At 56.1% G+C, this 20,032-nt stretch overlaps 1 protein-coding gene across 2 annotated transcripts in view; it reads right to left on the bottom strand.

The window, feature by feature from the left end:
- Window positions 1–436: 436 nt before the first annotated feature.
- The window catches only part of LIG1 (DNA ligase 1), a 42,135-nt gene continuing 22,539 nt past the window's right edge, over window positions 437–20,032 (bottom strand). For both annotated transcript variants that reach the window (XM_082862679.1, XM_082862678.1), the window contains 19 exons: window positions 17,912–17,992; window positions 17,564–17,620; window positions 16,613–16,785; window positions 13,596–13,762; window positions 13,116–13,192; window positions 12,156–12,247; window positions 11,823–11,922; window positions 10,717–10,802; window positions 10,124–10,239; window positions 8,818–8,913; window positions 6,756–6,866; window positions 6,141–6,212; window positions 5,571–5,715; window positions 5,334–5,416; window positions 3,629–3,781; window positions 3,464–3,517; window positions 2,632–2,775; window positions 775–867; window positions 437–615 (listed from right to left, as the gene is read on the bottom strand). In XM_082862679.1, the coding sequence (XP_082718805.1) occupies window positions 532–615; window positions 775–867; window positions 2,632–2,775; window positions 3,464–3,517; window positions 3,629–3,781; window positions 5,334–5,416; window positions 5,571–5,715; window positions 6,141–6,212; window positions 6,756–6,866; window positions 8,818–8,913; window positions 10,124–10,239; window positions 10,717–10,802; window positions 11,823–11,922; window positions 12,156–12,247; window positions 13,116–13,192; window positions 13,596–13,762; window positions 16,613–16,785; window positions 17,564–17,620; window positions 17,912–17,992 (1,984 nt within the window). In that variant the 3' untranslated portion in view covers window positions 437–531. The remainder of the gene's footprint in view (window positions 616–774; window positions 868–2,631; window positions 2,776–3,463; window positions 3,518–3,628; window positions 3,782–5,333; window positions 5,417–5,570; window positions 5,716–6,140; window positions 6,213–6,755; window positions 6,867–8,817; window positions 8,914–10,123; window positions 10,240–10,716; window positions 10,803–11,822; window positions 11,923–12,155; window positions 12,248–13,115; window positions 13,193–13,595; window positions 13,763–16,612; window positions 16,786–17,563; window positions 17,621–17,911; window positions 17,993–20,032) is intronic.

Below are 20,032 nucleotides of genomic sequence, written 5' to 3' on the forward strand. Positions count from 1 at the left end.
CATCTGGCCTCCAGGAGCTCTAGGGTAAGCCAGGAATGTGTGTAAACGAGCGACGACCTGACTTCAGGAATAGACATGCACAGTATCTCAGAGGGGGATGTTTGCCCTTCCTCTTGCTCCTCTCTTCCCTTCCTTTCTTCCTGCGTAGTTCGGGGGGGGGGGGGGAGGGGCAAGGTAGCCATCCATGCCTTGGGCTCTGTCACACCGCCCAGCGCAGACATGGCACATTTCCATCACTGCAGAGAGTTCTACTGCAAGGCCCCGGTTTCGACAGTTGTGACACACTGTTACACGCTATCAAAGGGTGAGCTGTTATGGCTGTACCCCCAGAGCCCAGCACGGACACAGAGCAGGTGTTCAACAATTATTTATTGAAAAGAATGACAGAACCCCAAACCCCAGCTGAAACCATCCCCTCCCACACACACACCTGACTATCAAAACCCGCACCCGGCAACACCAGATTGCTCAGCACCTGAGGCGACGCCCCTGGGCCCCCTCCGCCCCCAGCCCCCAGGGAGAGCAGGGGGCCTAGTAGAAATCTTCCAGGTCGGAGTCTGGCTCCGAGCCTTGCTGGTTCTGAATCTGACTTTGCTTCCGGTACAGACAGGCCACCTGAAGCGAGAGGGTGGGTGGTGGGAGGGTCAGAAGCCCTGGGGCTGCCCCACCCCCTTCCATGCCAAGCCAGGCCAGAGCCCACCTTCTCCAAAAAGCAGGCCTGGCCGGGCAAGCCCACCCCTGGGCCAACCACCCACCCTCTACCGCGGGCCTCACCTGGGCACTGGTGGTGGCCTCCTCCGGCTTCTTGTCCTCACGGACGCAGATAAACCGAGGGAAGCGGAGGGAGATTCCCTTCTCGCTATCCACCTGTGGAGGCGAGGCGCGGTGGGTGGAGTGGTGATGGGGACCAAGCAGCTGTTCAGCCTGCTCCCCAGGCAGCAATTCCCCATCCAAAGTCTCCTCCCCACTCCTGCGCCTCTGGCCTGTTTCCTGATCCATACAATGGGGCTACGCATGGGTCCTTGTAAAAATTAAATACGGTCATTGAGTGCTTGGGGCCGCTCCCCGAGCAGGAGCATGTAAGAAACACAGGCAGCTGTGGCTGTGCTTTATGCTGTTGTTATTATTATTAGGGCCAAGAGGGGTGGATTCTAGAACCAGACTGTGAGGTTCAAATCCCAGTTCCCGACTCTCTCGAGAGCCTCGTGACCCTGGGCCAGTTACGCTCCCCGAGGCTCTATTTTCCCATCTGTAAAGTGGGATGGTCAGTGTCTTGGTGAGGATGAGTGTGAACAAGTGACATGCCTGCTTCACCTAAATGCTCGATAAATGCTGTTCCCATCTCTTTATTACCAGGGGCCCCCGACTCCCCGAGACAGTGCAGGAGTGAGAAATTTCAAGAAGGAAACTAGATAAAAAGTATGAGCTTTGCCTTTACATGGAAGTCAGCTGCTAAGCAGAAAAGCACATGCTAGCTTTTGAAGGATCAGACAAAATCCCAAGGGGAGTATGCACTTTAAGATTTCCTGTTCCTCGGTCAACTATATTTTAATTAAAAACAAAAAACAAAAAACCTCCAAATTGATGTTTCTAAGAATCCATAAAGAGAAAACAATATAATTTGCATTTTAACAATGTTATTAAGATTTGGGATCTCTGTGGATTTTAGGGTTGAACACCTTGGTTGACAATAAGCTGAATTTTTGTGCTAATAAAAGACATATCTGTAACAGTTAAAAAAAAAAAAAAAATTCCTGATCTTTGGAAGGAGGATGCTAAGAGCTCTCCTAGTGATGGTGGGGGAGTGTTTCCCCGGGGACACTGATCCTCTAGCAGATGCGGAGGACAGAACCACCATGAGAGAAATTAGCCAAGGAATGTTAGAACTCGGTAGCGTGAAAATTGACTACAGTTGAGAAAGAAACGCAGTAGTGGACCTAAATGCTCAGCAGGAAGTATCCTAAATATTTACTGAAAAGAACTGTTTTCAAAAATTACTTAAGAGCAGAATGTGAGACTATGATATTTAAGAAAGAGATTTAAAAAAAATGATACCGATGAACTTATATACAAAACAGAAATAGACCCACAGACACAGAAAACAAACTTATGGTTTACCAAAGGGGGAAGGGGGGGTGAGGGATAAATTAGGAGTTTGGGATTAACGGATATACACTACTATATATAAAGTAGATAAACAATAAGAACGTACTATATAGCACAGAGAACTACTCAATATTTTGTAGTAACAAAGGGAAAAGAATCTGAAAACGAATATATATATATATAACTGAATTACTTTGCTGTACACCCTGAAACTAACACAACATGGTAAATCAACTACACTCCAATAAGAACATAAAATTAAAAAAATAAAAATAAAAAAAATTTTTAAATCAAAGAAAGCAATTTCACGGTTTTCTTTCTACTCCTGGGGAATTTCTTTTTTTTAATTTTTTAATAAGACTTTTTGACCTCATTATCTGAAACCCAAATACAACGCAAGCTCCAGTCTTCCTAGGCATTACCCAGGAAGCTCAGACATGGGCTCCAAGATCCCCTCCCCCCGTTTCCCCACCCTCCCAGCTGGTTCCTTCGGAGGGTCTATTCCAGGGTCCCCCACTTACTCACCAGGCCCCGGGCAGCCGGGTAGATGGGGGAGAGGGAGAGGTCTGCGCACTTCACCTCCCACACGGCGCTGGGGTCCAGCCAGTGGTCAGGGGCCACGGCGCCGTCGGCCCGGACATAGGAGCGTGGGGCGGGCAGCACCAGGGCCTGCAGCCAGTGGCGGGAATAAGGGAGAGAGGGTCTTGGATCTCAAAGTCAAGGCTGAGGGGAGGGTTGCAGGGGCGGGACTGGAGAGTGAGGAAAGAGGGAGGAAGATGGGGGAAGGGGATAGATACAGATGCCCCTCCAAGTAAAAAGCTGGTGGTAGGTGGAGCTGGGGGGTGATGGGGGAAACGGGAGAAAGGAAGAAACGACAGAGACCCTGGGAGCTGAGCCAAGAAATTAAAGGCAGAGAGAGTCAGAGAGAGGAACCGAGACCCAGAGACGGGGAGTCAGAGACCTAGAGGGGAGGGGGGACCAAGAATGGGACAGACAGGACCAGAGACACCAACACACAGGAAAGCCAGAGCACGCCCCAAATGCCTGGGACCAGGACAGCAAACACCGCGACGACTAGGGGCTCCACTGGCATCCTAAGGGCGAACTCGGGGAACGAGCAACATGCCCTCCCTGAGCCTGTCTCGGGCGCGGCCGAGGCACTGAGCCCGGGGAGACGACGCTCCCTGACCGGAGGCTCTGGCCGGTAGCTGGCAGGGCTGGGACGGGAACTTGGACTTGCTGCACTACTCGGAAGCCAGCTCCGCAGTGCCAGCTCCGCAGTGCCGGGCCCGCACCCCGAGCCTCCCGGAGGGCGAGAGCCCCAGGCACACACGGGGGTGGGGGCGGGGGGGCTCACCTGGAGGGTCTGGTGATGTTCCTCTAGCTCCTCATCGCTGAAGCCTGTTCCGAGCTGCGAGGAGGATAGGGGAGTCAGAGGCTCCACGTGCTCCCAGCGCCCGGCCCCCGAGGCTGAGTCACACCCACTCCCTTCCCGCTTCTGCGGCCCCCCAGCTCCCGGCACCTTGCATATGGCCTGCAGTTCCTCGCTCTCCTCGTCGTAGGCGGCCAGCAGGAAGCCCCCATACCGGCCGGCCCGCTTTCCCCGGCCCAGGTAGGCGCCGATCACCACGAGGTCCAGGGTGTCGCCCACGCCATCCAGGTAGTCCTTCTTCAGCTGGGAGGAGGGAAGGTGGGGGGTGAGGGTGGGACGCTCGGGTGCAGCTCCCACCGCTGGAGCTTAAGCAGAGGTGCGAGGAGGGGCTGGGTGAGAAGACCCATGACAGTCACCGAGAGGAGACTGGACGCGGAACAGGTTTCTAGGCTGCAAGGGCTGATGAGAAAGAGGGGACTCAAATGCGAAGAGGAGGCAGGATCAAGGGGACAGGTCAGGTGGGGAGACCCCAGGGGTCACCCTGGAACCCCCCTCCGTTCGACATGGAGGCGCATTCCACTCCTTCACACAGAGAACATTTATCCATTCATTCCAAAGACATTAATTAAGTGCCAACTGTGTGCCAGGCAGGAGCCCAGCCGTGGGGATGCAACAGCAAGTATTTCTTGACACTGGCAAGGTTTGTACCTGCACAGCCGCTTACAGCTTAGTGGGGGCGGGACAGATCATAAACAGCTAAAAAACACACAGGGAGGGATTTCCCTGGTGGTCCAGGGTAAGACTCCGCGCTCCCAATGCAGGGGGCCCAGGTTCGATTCCCGGTCAGGGAACTAGATCCCGCAGGCAGGCCGCAACGAAGATCCCATGTGCCGCAACTAAGACCCGAGCAGCCAAAATAAGTAAATATTTAAAAAAACAAACAAACAAAAAAACACACACAGGGAAACCCTGTCCACAGGCTCCGCCAGCTCAGCGCCCGGCTATCTCCCGCTTGGGTCTCCTGGCCCCCTCCTCACTGCTGCCTCTCTGCTCAAGCTCCCATCACCTCTTACCGGACAGCTGCCTTCCGCCTGCCTGCTCCCACTTCTGCCCAGCACCCCCGCACCCGTCCACCACCCACGGAGCGGCCGGAGGACTTGTGCCAAACGACAATCAGACCAGGTGACTTCCCCCTTAAAACCTCCACTGGCTTCCTGAAACCCTTGGAGGAAAACCCAGTTTTATCACCCACTGCTGGGTGATCTGGGACCCACTCTCTGCCCTGACCTCACCTCACGCCTCGATGGTCCTCGACCCCTGCACACACCAAGCTTGTTCCTACCCCAGGGCCTCTGCACTTGCTGCCCGCGCCCAACCCCCACCTACATGCTCCACCCCTGATCTTCACATGACCGACCACTTCCTATCATCCATGTCTCGACCCAAACACTGCCTCTGGAAAGGCTTTTCCCAATCACCCAAACTACTGCAGACCCTCCCTGGCCCCAAGTGGACCTGCTCTCTTCTTAGCACTCATCACTCCCCGACTTTATCCCGTTTGCATCCTGGCTGACTTCCTGGCGGAAGGCAAGCTCAGAGGGAACAGAAAGCTCCCTCACCCGCACATCTGGGGTGCCTAGCCGGGCGGTTCTCCACCAGTCCTTGGTGAATTTGCTCGTGCCGACTCACTAGGGGAGCAAAGCTGAGGCTGGCTGCAGTGAGAGGCGGGAGGGACTGAGCAAAGGGCTCTAGGGCTCAAATGGGGTGGATGTGGGGACTGGGCATGGACCACCCAGCAATGGGCAGGCTTCCGGTCCCCAGCTCAGGAAGAAAGGGGGGCAGGGGCAGGCGGCACCTTGAGCCAGTTGTGCGACCTCTTGGCGATCTCGTAGGTGGCGTCCACATCCAGGGTCTTCACCATCAGCCCCTCGCAGGAGTCTGGGGGACACATGAGAGCCCTGTGAAGCCCCGGCTCACAGCCTCACAACAGACGCAGGCAGGGTTCTGGTCCAGTCGTCCAGGGTGGGGCTGGGATGGGTGCAGATCTTGGGGGGTGGGCGGAGGGAGCGCAGACCTTGGCGGATGCCCTCACCTTTCACCGACTGCTCCAAGAACTCGGCGATCTGGTCCGTGTCCTTGGTGTCCAGAGAGGTGGCAAAGACAAACTCGCCCTCCGTCTCCACGAAGTTCTCCCGGAGCAGCTGCCGGCGTCGGGAAAGGGGCTCACGTACCAGGGACTGTGGGGCAGGATGAGAGAGATGGGGCATCATCGTGGAAATAAAGAGAAAAAACCCTGACCTCGGGAGAAGCAGGAAGCGGATGGGTCACATGTCATCATGTGGCTTATGGAAATGAGTGTGAAGAGGGGCATTATTTTATATTTTTGCCAATTCTCTAATGTCTGGCTTAATAGAGGCTGGATTCTCACATCTGCTTCTGCATTCGGACGGCTACAAAATGTCGTTCAGGTTGCAGGACAGGAGGAAAATTCCCCTCACACAGATGCTGGGAAAGGGAGGGCCTTACAGTCCACATTTTGAGAACCACTGCCCGAGTGTGGCCTCCGGGCTCAGTGATGAAACTCTAACCGCTGGCTCCCAAGCTCTCCCCCCCTCACCTCAAGTCATGCCCCAGCTGACCCGGACACGATGCCAGAACTCACCTCTCCATTGAGGTAGATGAGGTCGAAGGCGTACAGACACACCTGCACCTGGATCTCTGTCGCGTCCACCTCCTGGGTCAGGGCAGGATGGAGACCAGGAGTGGGTGAAGGTGAGACGGGGCCCAGTTGGGTCCCTTCCCATTATGCCCGAGGCAGACACCCCTGTCACCTGCCATCCCCCCTTCTCCCCAGCCAACAGGCCGCACACCTGTGAGGGCATCAATGCTGCCAGCCACACGCACTGAATTGGGATGGCTCTTGGCTAATCCCAACCACCTCATTCACCACTGCTAGGTATTTGTTCTCCCAGCCTCCCTCGCAGCTAATGGGCGTGACATGACACAACTCTGGCCAATGAGAGTAAAGAAGATTGCTGGGGTGCAGGTTGTGGGGGCTCCTAGAACAGATCTTTCATAATAAAACAGATGTTGGAAAAGAGGCCTTCCCTCCTTCCAACTTGGCATGCTGGGATAAGAATGTGATGGCTGGAACTGTGGCAGCCACACTGCAAAAGGCTGAGAGAACTACAACCCAACTGATAGCTCTGTCTCTCTGGGATTGCACAGGACTGGGTGGAAGATGAGGGCAGGCGGTGGAGGGGCGGGCAGAGGCTACCTTGCGTTTGCGGGTGGTGAGCACTTGGAATGGCTGGATCTGCTTCTTTTCCCGGTCCCAAGCCACAGCTTCCGCATCCAGGATGAAGGATGTGACTGATGGGAGTTTAATCTGAAAGGTGAAGAGGGGGACCCAGGACTGGTGAGAAGTGGCGGATGAGGCCAAAAGACAGACGCAGGGAAACAAATATCTTTTTCCTTCTGCAGCTCTGAAGATCCACTGACAAACTGACGTCAACCTTAAAGAGACACATGTGAACACAGACCCCTTCTCTTGTTCCCCACTAAGAGGGGGAAAAAAACTATGTTTTCCGAGGACTTACTATTCGGTCCCACAAGCTGGAAACCAAGGAGCCTTTGTCATCTTCCTCTTCCTCCCACTTCACACTCAATTACCCCGTGAACTGGTCCGTTTCCGCTCTGAAACTGCTAAGCTGTCCACCTGTCACCACCTTGCTAAGCCCAGTCCAGCCTAAGCCACAGCATCCTACTGGTCTCCCCGCTCCTGCACTGACCCCGTCCAATCCACTCTCCTCACAGCAGCCAGGCTGCTCTTGGCAAACCCCAAATCTGATCCCTTCTCATCCCTGCTAAAAACCACCCCACAGCTCCCCAAAGCTGTGGGACCTCTCCTTGGTCAGCCCGTGGCCCTTCCTCGCCTCACCTGTCCCCCTCAGACTCACGCTCTGTACCCCAGTGCACTAGCCTTTCTGTTTCTTGAATGGGCTGTGCCCCTCCAGCCACCGGGCCTTTGCGCATGCTGTCTGCGCTGTGCCCTGGGCTGTGCTTGGCGGTGGCCTTGCTTTCCTGACACCAAGTCTAAGTCTTACTCTTTTAAAGGCTCCAATGAATGCTGGGCCTCGTCTTCGGCGCCCGGCCTCTGAGTGTACTCATGGAGGCAGCAGCGGGCCTCTGATGAAGATCTGCCTGCCCCGCCGTCTCTGTTAAAGCCCCAGCCTCCAGCACAGGGCTCAGCACAGGGCAGTCGCCCAACAAATACCTGTTGAATGAATGAGCGAAAGAAGCCAGATACAAAAGACCCTGTACTATCACCACGTATCTGGAGCTCTAGCAGAGGCAAAAACGAACCTGTCCCAACGAAAAAGCAGATCAGTGGCGGTTGCCTCAGGAGATGGCTGATGGGGGTGGGGACAGGGGCCTACTTGGCACGGGGCATGGGGAAACTTTCTGGAGTGACGAAAACACGGAAACGTTTTACATGCTGATTATGTGGGTGTATGAACTTGTCAAAACTCTTCAAACTCTATCAGAACCTTTTACAAAGCTACACCTTAAGCTGGTTTAAAACAACAGTGCTTGGCATGAACCAGGAACTCCTTTAATGCCTGTGCCATATACTGTTACTTCTGTCCCGCTGCTTTAGGAAAGAGCAAGTTTCCTTATTAATTAGGGAAGGCAGGAGAATGGCTCTGATTCCTAAAAAAGGCCCCAAACCGCCCCCTTGAGGGCAGAGACGTCCCCGGCTCCAGGGCCTTCGAGACCCAGCCCTAGTTAGGCTGTGGGGCCAGTCTGCAGGCTGCCTTCACCCTCATCCCAAACCCTCTCCCTGTCAGAGAGCAAGATTCTGGCTTCCCCAGCCTCTGCTGCACCAGAGTGGCCATGGCAACCAGTGCTGGACAAGGACCCCCATGCTGGAGTCAGCCGGGGGTGGTAGGAGGTACCCAGAAAAGCCCTAACTTTGTGGGAAGGGACAGAAGCTGGAACCCCTTTCCTGACTGTCTGGAAGCGTGGTGGCTACTTGGAGACCATAGGGGACAGGCACTGGGATGAAATGGAACCAGCCAAGGACAGTAGAGGACAGAGGACCAAGCTGGGTTTGGGAGGACCCTGGCGCTCAGCTGAGCCAGCCTAGGGCCACCCGCCTTCAGATTTGAGAAGAAAATAACATCTGCAGTTGTTCCATTATTTGCAGCCCAACACACTCCAATCTCCTTCCCATCAACCCCTGCTGTGCCGAGCTAGCTGGGCTGGGCCTCAGTTCCCTGCACCCGTAAGTGCAGCCCCCGCCCCCATGTGAGCGAGAGGCAGCGGCAGGTGCCCACCTTGTGGATGCGGCTGATGATATCAGGGTACCTTCCGGTATTGTCCTCCTGATTCCTGCTGAAGATCTTCACCTCCCCACCTTCCAAAACGTGGATCTGCCACAGTGGGGGAGCGGAGAGGGACTCAGGGCCGGGTCTGCCCCCAGGGGCCCCTCCTTTCTCTTCTTCACCCTACTTTCATCAGCAGACGGTTCCAGAAGCTCTGGAGGAGGTACTGGTGCAGAGACCTGAGTGAATCCTCTCCTTGGTTCAAACAGCACCTCCCAGCCCTGTGTGTGGAAGTCCCCGCCACCTCTGCTTCATCTCCAATCCCTACCCTCCTCCCCCTGCAAGCACAGGCACTGACTCTGCGTGTATGTGTTGATCTGTCTGGATGTTATTAGGCCGTAAACATCATTCTGGGTTTTATGATTTTAATTTATTCATTTTACTACGTGTGGGCCACAGTCCTTGAGTAGTGCTACATACGTGCCACCTAACACGTATATTATCCCAAGAAATAGTAGTGTGTGTGTATGACGTAATGTATGACTTTAAATATATGTATGTATTTTTTTTTTTTTGCACTATGCAGGCCTCTCACTGTTGTGGCCTCTCCCGTTGCGGAGCACAGGCTCCGGACACGCAGGCCCAGCGGCCATGGCTCACGGGCCCAGCTGCTCCACGGCATGTGGGATCTTCCCGGACTGGGGCACGAACCCGTATCCCCTGCATCGGCAGGCGGACTCTCAACCACTGCGCCACCAGGGAAGCCCTATGTATGTATTTTTTAAAATCACTGTCACTATGGTAACTCATTTTGTTCATTTTCTTCTCGGCACTGTATTTCAAAGATCCATCTGCGTTGTTAAGCGTCTACTGAATCCACCGTGTGTAGCCTCCCCAAGGCACCACAGGGTGGCGCCCACCAAGCTCGCTTATCCATCCCCAGGTGAGGATCAGGGCGGAGCCGGCCCCAACTCCCCCCAGGACAGAAGAGCCACAAGGAGCATCCTTACAGCCCAGACCAAGGACATCTCCAGCCCTGGGAGGCACCCGTTACATTAATACACCCACCAGCAGGGCACGAGTGCAGCCAACGCGGCTTGAGCTCCCACTGCCGTGGGTCAGGACTGGGACGATATCATCAAAACTGATTCTCAGAGAAGCCAGTCAGGTGGCTATGAGCGCGGATTGCCCGGAGATGGGAACTACAGCCCCGAGAGATGCGCACGACCAGATGGCTTGGAACTCAGGTCTGAGGGACACCATGGCCCTGCTCGACGGCATGCCCCTTTCTGCAGAAGGGATGTGTCCACCCCCTTACCTGTGCCCTCTGCCCATCGTATTTGTACTCGCAGGTGAAAGCTGCCTCCTCAAAGCGCCTCAGGACCTCGCTGATGCCCCGCGTTGGGTGGGCCAACATTGGTTTCAGGGGGACCCCTGGGGGGGTTGCGATGAGAGTGAGGCCAGGTAGACGGGGTGGGGGGGCACATTAGGGTGACAACCTCAGGATGACGAAGTGATGAGACAGAGGGAACCTGAGCCCTGGAGTGCCGCACAGCCCCTCCCTGGCCTCCTGCCTCCCTCTGGACTCTTACGTACAAGAAAACAAGAGTCTGTCTGCCTGCCTGCCTTGCCTTTTGGGGTATCTCTGGTGTAGCAGCTCTAACACAGAAGCGGGAAGTCCGAGCAGAAAAAGAACGGCTTTTGGCACAGGGGACAGGACTGACTTTGGAGGAGAGGGTCCTGCGGCTTCTGAGACGGGTGAGCTCTGGGCAGCGGGCCCTCCCATGGCCGCCCTGGAGGGCAGAAGCCAAGGCCAGGTGGAGGGAGCGGAGCCAGAAGGTGGCCAGCCCAGCGCCTGGGGCCCAGGGTGAGGCTATAGACCGACTCCAGAGGGGCCCGTGGGGCTGGTACCTGGGCTCAGCCTGCAGTGCTCCGGGAGCCGCTCCACACCGTGCTCCAGCAACACGGGGACGATCCGGTCCAGGTCGGGCACCTCGCTGGGGTGGGGGGCGAGAACAAGGTGGGGCATGTGTTTCTAGAACTCTGCTCTCTGGCTGCAAGATCCACCTCTGCCTGCCACCTGGCCCCAGGGCCTACTCCTGCCTATCCCCGACTCCCCTTGTCGCCCTGTTTCTGTCGCAGTCCTCCCTCAGTGTCACTATATATCACTCTGACTCTGTCTCCCTCGAGCCGGGCCCGCCATCGCTCCCCAGTCTGTCATCATGAGATGAGCGATTCTCTACCTGGGCTACATGTCACAGCCACTCAAGGATGTGTTCAAAAAAGTGTTTCTTCAAGGCCAGCCTCCACTTGCAAAGATTCTGATTTAACTAGCCTGGGCAGGCCTGAGAGCGACAGTCTGTAGGTGCCCACGCAGGGGCAGAGTTAAGGCTGCCGCCCTGGCCCCAGAGGCTCTGCAGGGCTTGTCTGTCTTGTGCATCCAGCACCCAAGGGGCCTGGCCCAGAGCAGGTGCCCCGTGGGCATTTGTGGAATGGCTCATTTGCCCTCCTGCCGCTGACACTCCATCTGGGCTGTCACCATCCCGCTGTGGCCAGCCCTGGGTCGGTAGCTAGCCAGGTCCCTCCATGTGGCTCTCTCTGGAGCCCTCACCATCACTCCACAGACATCCTCTCCGTGACTGTCACGACCCCTCACTGTGTGTCAGTCACTAGCCCCCACCTGGGGCTCTCGTGGCCTTTCCACATGCGCAGTCCTGTTTGGAACTTGAAAACCTCTTGATACCTCCTCCTCTTCTCTGTGTCTGCATCTCTCCCTGTCCCTGTGTCACTGACCCTTCACTGTTGGCCATCTTCCCAATCTTTGTCACCATCCCTGTGCCCAGCACCAGTCTCGTCTGGATCACCACCCAGTGCTCTGTCACTAGCCCTGTGATGGTCACGGATGCTTGCTGGCTGCCGGCCCCTCCCACTTCACCCATGACCCCTCGGGCCCTTCCCACCGCCCCCCTCTGGCTCCCCCCACCCCCCTCGCTCTGCCCAGGGCCCCTGGAACTCACCAGAACGTCTGCTTCAGGATCATGCCTTGCTCCTCCAGCCATGTCTTTCTGGCCTCTGCTGTCTTGCCCTTCCCAGCATCCACCACGGCTGGGGGGAATTCTAAGACAAGCCCCAGCAGAAGAGGCTTTGGGATGGGCCCAACCCCGCTCAGCCACCCGAGTCCACGGTGGGTGGTGGCGCCGGAGATGGTGTCCGCAGGGGAGAGAAGCCTGGAGTGGCAGTGGGAGGTGGGAACCACGTGTAGGGGTGGGCATGGGCATGGACTTCTGACAAGGAGAAGGGCAGCCAGGTTAACTCGAGTGGTGGGCACGGGGCCGGCCACGGGGGCTCACCTTGACCTGGCGGGGTGAGGCTCACGGCCTGGGCGAGGGCCGCCAGCACTGACTGCTCTGCCAGCCCGAGGCGCAGCCGTCCACTCAGGGCTCTGGGGAGACAGCAGGCAACGGGGAGTGGGCTTGTCCGTATCTGTCCGACCCCGCCCTCTACCCCTTGCTCCTCTCTCCTCCAGTCTCCCCAACCTCGACCCTCTCCTCAAAACCAGAGCAACCTCCAGAGCCGGAAGTGACCTGAGATCACACAGCCCCGGTTAACAGAGGAGGAAACAGGCCGGCCAGTAACCACAGTGACTGCTGGCAGCGCCTGCGGACAGAACTAAGGGCCTTGCAGGCATCTCTGCCTCTCTCCTCAGCTGCCCTCTGAGAAACTGGAGTGGCTCGGGGAAGGTGGGGCAGAGCCAGAGCTGGGCCTGGAACTGGAAGGCAGCCTGCCCCAGGGGTGCCAGAGTGTGATGGTCAGGAACCTGCCCCCGCCACATGCCTTGCTTTGAGCCAGCAACCTCAGGCAGGAAGCTTCACCTCCCTGTGCCTCCATCTCCCCTTCTGTAAACTGGGGTGAGGCTAACAGGGCCCACCTTCAAGAGCTGCAGGGAGGAAGAAAGCACGTGGCATGGGGCAGGGTACCCAAGAAACACTCCAACGACTATGTCGGACAAATACTTCAAGGATGGCTACCACTTGGCTACCTTGCTTACCATCCCCACTCAGGCCAAGGCAGGCATCACTAATCAAGTGCGGCACTCTTCACCCACGAGCCCCCAACCTTTTCCAGGCAGTGCTACTGAGAAGAGGAGCCGGCTGTGAAAGGAAACCTATGTTCCCATCCCACCCGCTCAGGGCCCAGGCTCCTCTCTCACGCTGTTCTCATCCAAGGGTGGTCGGGGCACTAGCAGTGATACAGCTGCCAGTCCCTCTCCACCTTCACCTCTCCCCACCCTCACAGGCCCCCATGCTCACCTGGCGATGAATCGGGCTTCTGAGTGGCGGCAGGCCACAAAGAGGCCTTTGATGACGTCCATCTTCTTGGCTGTGGACTGAAGATATGGGGGAAGGGCAGTCAGTGCCTGGGGTGAAGGGAGGGGAGGGGACCACACCTCCCCACCAACCACGCTGCCTGGGGAGCTGCCACTCTTGGAATACCTGCCCCCCCATCCCAAGGCCACGTGCTCACAGCACGGTGAAAAGCTCACTCTCCTCTTGCCTCCCACCCTAGCTTTGCTCAGCACATGTTTATGGAGCCGTGTCCCACGGCCCGCACTAGATCAGGGCTAGACTCTCAGGAAGAGGTTCCCTCGGTCTTGAGAGCAGCAGAAGGAAAGGAAGCTCTGATCCCGCAAGCAGGACCAGGGCGATCCAGCCCTGAACAGTCTCACCAGAGCCTTTTGGGTCCCCAGGGGCAAAGGGTCTGGAGAGGGGGTGAGCCGCCTGCCCACTCACAGCGCTGCCGGCCAGCTGCGCGATGTCCCGGAACTTGGTGAAGACGCCGGAGGCGGTGAGGGCGGGTGGGGGCAGCATGAGCCTCTGGGTGCTGCGGCTGCTCTCGGCCACCAGCCCCACGTCGCCCTTCTCGGCCGCCTCGGCCCGGACCGACTCGAGCTGCCGGCCTTGGGGGGCGGAGAGAGAGGGTGCTGAGGGCAAGGAGAGGTGTGGCCACACGGCTCCCGGCTCCAGGCGGCCTGGATGATGAACCCGTCTACACCAGAGGGGATGTCTGGGGTGGTGTCATCAGTGTGTAGACGGGACTTAAAGCCTTGGGGTGGAATGCAATCACCAGGGGAGCAAGTGTAGACGGAGAAGGCGGCCAAGGGACCCTCTGCCTGTCCTCCAGTTGCTCACTAACATCCTCCGGCAGAGCCCAATGGGCCTTGTTTTCTGTCACCTTATCCTTTTGAAGTCATCAATTTAAATACAGTGGAGGTGCTCTGGCCTTACTTATTGTCTAGGCTGGGTCCCATGGACACCCCTTGCTGTAAGAGTAGGCGGCTGGACCCCTACGTTCATAGCAGCACTAGTCACAATAACTAAAACATGGAAACAACCTGAATGTCCATCAACAGATGAAGGGATAAAGACATAGCACATACATACAGTGGGGTACTACTCAACCATATAAAAAGAACGAAATAGTGCCCTTTGCAGCAACGTGGATGCAGCTAGTGAAGTCAGACAGAGAAAGATAAATACCATATGATATCACCTATACGCGGAATCTAAAACATGACACACATGAACTTATCTACGAAACAGAAACAGACTGACACAGAGAACAGACTTGTGGTTGCCAAGGGCAGTGGGTGGGGTAGGGAAGGAGTGGGAGTTTGGGATTAGCAGACGCAAACTATCATATATAGGATGGATAAACAACAAGGTCCTACTGTGTAGCACAGGGAACTATATTCAATATCCTGTGATAAACCATAATGGAAAAGAATAGGAAAGAGAATGTATATATATTGGGTTGGCCAGAAAGTTTGTTTGGTTAGTGAATACATTGTTCAAGAAAGCTCTTGGTGAAAATGAAAAATGTGTCTTTTGTTTTTACTTAAAACCGAACGAACTTTTTGGCCAACCCAACATATGTATAACTGAGTCACTTTGCTGTACAGCGGAAATTAACACAACATTGTAAATCAACTCTACTGCAATAAAATACATTCTAAAAAGAGCAGGAGCCTGGAAAGGTGGAGGCAAGTTATCACAACAGCTCTGCCTAGCAGTTCTCAACCTATCAGAACCACAGGCCCTTCCCAGGACAGGCATTTTGTGTCACTCCTCTCTACTCCAGAAGAAATGCAGAGATGACACAACTTACCCACAAATATCAGGTCAGCACAATGCCCCAACTCATGTACGAAGGCAACAGAGGGAAAGCAATTCACAATGAAAAAGCACGCATTTCAATCTCTGGCCGCTTGGCCAGAGATTTTTTTTTTTTTTTTTTTTGACAACGACCTACACTTATCTATTCCATAGCATCGCTGATACGCAAAATACAAAGCAGGTTCTGGTGTCTGGATCCACCCCAACTCACTTCCAAAACAATTACATTCCAAAGCTTTATCTGGAAGCCACGAGGACACATGACCGAGTTGCCAGGCCCCGTGCCTGTAAGTGGTATCGCCTGACCAACTCTCCACACCCCTTGGGCCGGGCAGCCGAGGGGGGCCTGAGGAGACACGTGTGAGCGTGAACACGGAAGGGCGGAAACAGCCTCGGCCCCTCGGTGCCGTCTGGCAGCGAGGCCGGGCGGCACTGGCTGCCGCCTACTCTCCACTCCTATGTAAGGAGGAGAAATCCTTCTTCCTTTGCGCCAGCGTGGCTGGGTTTTGTGTTACTGGCAGAGGGAAGTATCCTAGTGGACACAGTCTGCAGCGGGTCTGGTGCGATGTCAGCACCTAATGAATGTGTTTTGAGAGAACGCGTGGGAGGGTTCTGATCTCAGCTCCTCTGGTTCTGACGACCCCATGACTCTCTTCCATTCCCGGTCAATCTTCCTCAGGCACCTTGTCCTCTCACGAAACCCTCAAACCTCTTCTTCCTTAAGCGCTGGTGCTGCACAAAGCCCCGCCCCTCTCCTCCCCAGAGACCCTCTCCCTGGGCACGAGAACTGGCCAGCATGTAACCAGGCCTCCAAAGTTCAGGGCTCCCAGATCCTGCTCTGTGACCCAGATCTCCTGAGCTTTGTTTCCTCGATTGTTGGGTGGCCCACAGATACAGGTTGGTCCCAAGCTGAATTTAGTAACTTCCCCTGGACCGGCCTGCCCCTCAAGGTGTCCTGACCTGGTGGTGGGTCCATCATGATGGACCCGGGGGTATTCTTCTCACCTCCTCCATCCCTGACCCCCGCAGGCAGTTCCCTCCTGGGCCCCGTCTCCCTTCCCTTGCCCTCTCCTCTGCTGCCCACAGCTCCCCTGGACCTCTGCCCCACTTCCTCCCCGGCCTCCTGGTTTCCTGTCCATCCTCCACACGGGCCCAGAACTAACCCTGCCCTTTGCCTGCTCAGGACCTTTCCACAGCTCCCTGACGCCGTCACAATAAACACGGAGCATTCCAGGCCCTTGGTGGGCAGGAGGCCCCGTCCACATGGCCAGCCAGCCTCTCCTAAGCACCGAGGGCTCGGCCCTCGGAGGCTGCCGGCCCCGCCCACACCCTGCTCTTTCCTCATCTCCCCTCGTGACTCTGCTGGTCAAAGCCCAGCTACTTCCACAAGCCCCAGCCCTCAGTCCCGGCCCCGTCCTGCTCTGGGCCTGCAGCACCTCCTCCCACCCCGACCAGGTCTCGCTGCAGACCTGGTCCTGCTCTCCCCCCGTACCCCGCTCGCTGCCCTCGCTCTCCCCGTCTCTCCACCTTCCCAGTCCCCCTCCATCGTCTCCCAGGTGCTCCCGGCCTCTCCACTCCCTCCCTCGAAGCTCCCCCCACCACCACTGGGGCTTCCACCACAGCGCCCCCCTCACCTGTGGCCTGGGCCACCGCCTTGAGGAGGATGCCGTCGCCAATGCCGAGCTCCAGGCCCTGCTGGGGCGGCCCCAGGCGGTTGAGGGTGAGGTAGAGGACGGGGAGGAGGTCAGCAGGTGTCAGGGCCGCCACGGAGCGCAGGAGGTTGCTCAGTGTCTCCACCATCCGGAGCCTGCAGGAGGGGACGGGGCGGGGGGATGTGTGTGACCACCTGGCGTTTCAGGACCAATGTGGGGCGGCGGTGGCGGGATAAAAGGAATCCGGGAACAGAGACGAGGAGAGGGCTCACAACCAGTGCCCAGTGTGTGACCCGAGCCACAGGCACCGTCACAGGCTGCTGGGGGGAAAAGGAATTCCATTTGACTGTCATCTGTAGAGAAGTAACAGCTGACGCATATGGACTGTTTTCTAGGTGCAGGCACTGGTGTGAAGCCCTCTGCATCCTCTAACTCCCTGAACTCTCACAGCTCCCCTGAGCTAGATATTATTTGATTTTACAGGCAAAGGAACGGAGGCGTGGAAAGATCGTGTAACTTGCCCAAGGTCACAGAGCTAGTATCAGACTGAGATGGGGTTCTCGCTACAAACAAGACCTGGATTTCCTCTAACGTCGAGGCATGTCAGCCAGGTAGCGGCTACTTCTGACTACCTAGGCTAGACTCCGTTCCTGCCACCAGGAGGTGGGGGCTGTTTCCTCACGCCAGGGGTCTGGGCTCACCCTCACATCTTGCTCTGACCCACAAATGAGGCAGAAATGATGGCTGGGCCTCCAGAGGGCCTGCAGCCACTCTTGTGGCCATGCCCGTGGCCTGTGATCTCGTGTGTCAGGGTGAAGCTGAGAGAGGAGAGGTTAAAAGGATTAAGCAGCTGGAGGCACAGAGGCTGCCAGAGAGACAGAGCCCGAAGGGCCTTCACCCAGCGGCCCCGGCCAGGCCGGCCTGGTTAATTACCGTGCAGAAACCTCTTCGATCTTCTCAAACGTCCGGGCCACAGCCAGGTAAGGGACTCTGCGGGAGGAAAAGAGAAAACAAGAGCTGTGCGTACACCCACGCTGCCCCTCCAGCCACCTTCCTCCCCACACCTCCCTGGGGACAGCCTAGCTAAATCCCCAGATGCACGCAACCCCGCCCAGCCACTGCCTGGGGCTTTCTCTCCGTCCCCTTCAGAGCTGCCGATGGTCTCCCCAAAACACGGAGGGGAGAGATTTGCCAGTTTTCTCCCACTGAAGCCTCCGGAGATAGGGCCTCCCGCAGTGCCAGGGACTGGAGAAGGACAGTCTGGGGAGGGCCAAGCCTCACCTCTGGCCCACCTTCCAGCAAGCATCTTCGACGGGATGGTAGTTGTTCTTGGCAGGATTGTAGCTGGATGGGTCCAGGTGTCTGTGGAGGGAAAAGGGAGACTGTAGGGTAGATGCCTGGGTCGAAGGGAAGTCATTCCTCCCGCTAATATTTATTGAGCACCTACTAAGTGCCAGGTACTATTCCAGGCACAAGGGCACAGAAGAGAATGAAAACAAGTTTGCTAACCTGGAGCTCACATTCCAGAGGGAGAGTCAGGGGGAAAAGACAAAAAAACGTTAAGTGAATAAATCATTTTAGATAAAAAATATTTTAGAAAACCAAGTAGGGGGAGGAATCACGATGGTAGGTGCTACTTCAGAGGCCGGTAGGGGAAGGCCAGAGGAGATGTTTGGGCAGAATGATGTGAGGAGTGAGCAGTGTGGGTACCAGAGAGAAGAGCATTCCAAGTGGGGGGAACGGTGAGTGCAAAGGCCCTGTGGCAGACACATGCCTGGCATGTTTGAGGAAAAGAAAAGGGGTCAGCGTGGCTGGAGTGGAGCAGCGTGATCTGAATGCTTTTCAAAGTCCACTCCAAGAGGCAAGGACCTCCCCTGGCCTCTCGGCCAATCCCTCCCTCACACTCTGGCTGGAACAGCAGGAGGAGGGTACAGTCCCTGGGTGCCACAAAGAGCCAGGCACCGTGTTAAGAGCACTACATCTGCTAGCAATCAGCCCTGTGGCTGATATGGCTACCCTCCATATCCAGATAAGGAAACTGGGCACAGAGTGGTTAAGTAGCTCACTTGAGGTCACACAGCTAGTAAGCAGCACAGTTCCAGAGACTGTTCTAAACCTCTACATTATACATGCCTCTAGAAATGCCTCACACTGACCCCAATAGAGCCACGGCAGTCACGCTCATTTGGGTTAAAATCCCTGCTCCATCACTGACCAGCTGTGTCGTGGTGAGGAAGCAGCTTCCCTCTCTGAACCACAGTGTCTCCATCTATACGATGGAGCCACCAGGAGTCCCTACCCTGACACGTTGTCATGAGGTTAAGGAAGAAATTATGGTGAGGGTTCCCACTCCTTGGTGCACTCTGTGGGGAGCATTTTTAGAACAACACTGACTCCCCAGCCTCAGGCCTCTTTCTCTACCGAATGTGGGGGGACAGAAGAGCGAGGGAGAAGACTTCAGATTTTTTTCGGCTCTTCAGCTGATCCTGATGCACAGACAGGGCTGAAGATGGCTGAGCTGGACAGAGCATGCTCAGTGAGCTGTAAGGACTCAGCGTTTGGTAAGTGGTAGCCCTCCTGGTCCTTCCTATCATTACAATGAGAGATGGCAGAGCGCGGTGGGTAAGAAGTTCTACAGCCACACTGCCTGGTTCAAATCCCAGCTCCACCATACACCCCGTCTGCGACCTCAGCAAGGCAATCAAAATTAGTAACAATAACAACAATAATATTAGCAGCCACAGCTTGCTGAGCTTGCGCATGGCCAGGCCTGAGTCTAAATGCTCCAAACCCTCAGGAGGAAACTGGCCCAGAAAGGCTAAGCCCCTTAGCCAAGGTCACACAGCTGACAAAGGTAGAGCTGGGATTTCTAACCTCTCCACAATACTGTCCTGCCTCCAAGCCTCACTTTTCTCACCTGTGAAATGGGGATATCAACAGAAATGACGCACAAAGTCGCTGTGAGGCTTCGCTGCATTAGGATATGGAAGGCACACTGCCTGCTGCCTGGCACACCGTTAACAGTGGATAGAAGAGTGTGTTTTTGCCACTGATAAGCCCCCATTTTAAGAGCAAGGAAATTGGAGGCCCTGAAAGTTTGTCTCCAGCAATCAGACAAATCAAAGTTTGTCTGATTGCTGAGGCAGCCATCAGCAATCAGACTGGGAATATGGCATAAGCAAAACCATCACAGGGCGTCCCTGGTGGCGCAGGGGCTGAGAATCCGCCTGCCAACGCAGGGGACACGGGTTCAAGCCCTGGTCCAGAAAGATCCCACATGCCGCGAAGCAACTAAGCCCGTGCACCACAACTACTGAACCTGTGCTCTAGAGCCCGTGAGACACAACTACTGAGCCCGCGTGCCACAACTGCTGAAGCCCGCGTGCCTAGAGCCTGTGCTCC

This window comes from Leucopleurus acutus (genome assembly GCF_964270905.1).
Source record: "Leucopleurus acutus genome assembly, chromosome: 20".
Lineage (NCBI taxonomy): Eukaryota > Metazoa > Chordata > Mammalia > Artiodactyla > Delphinidae > Leucopleurus > Leucopleurus acutus.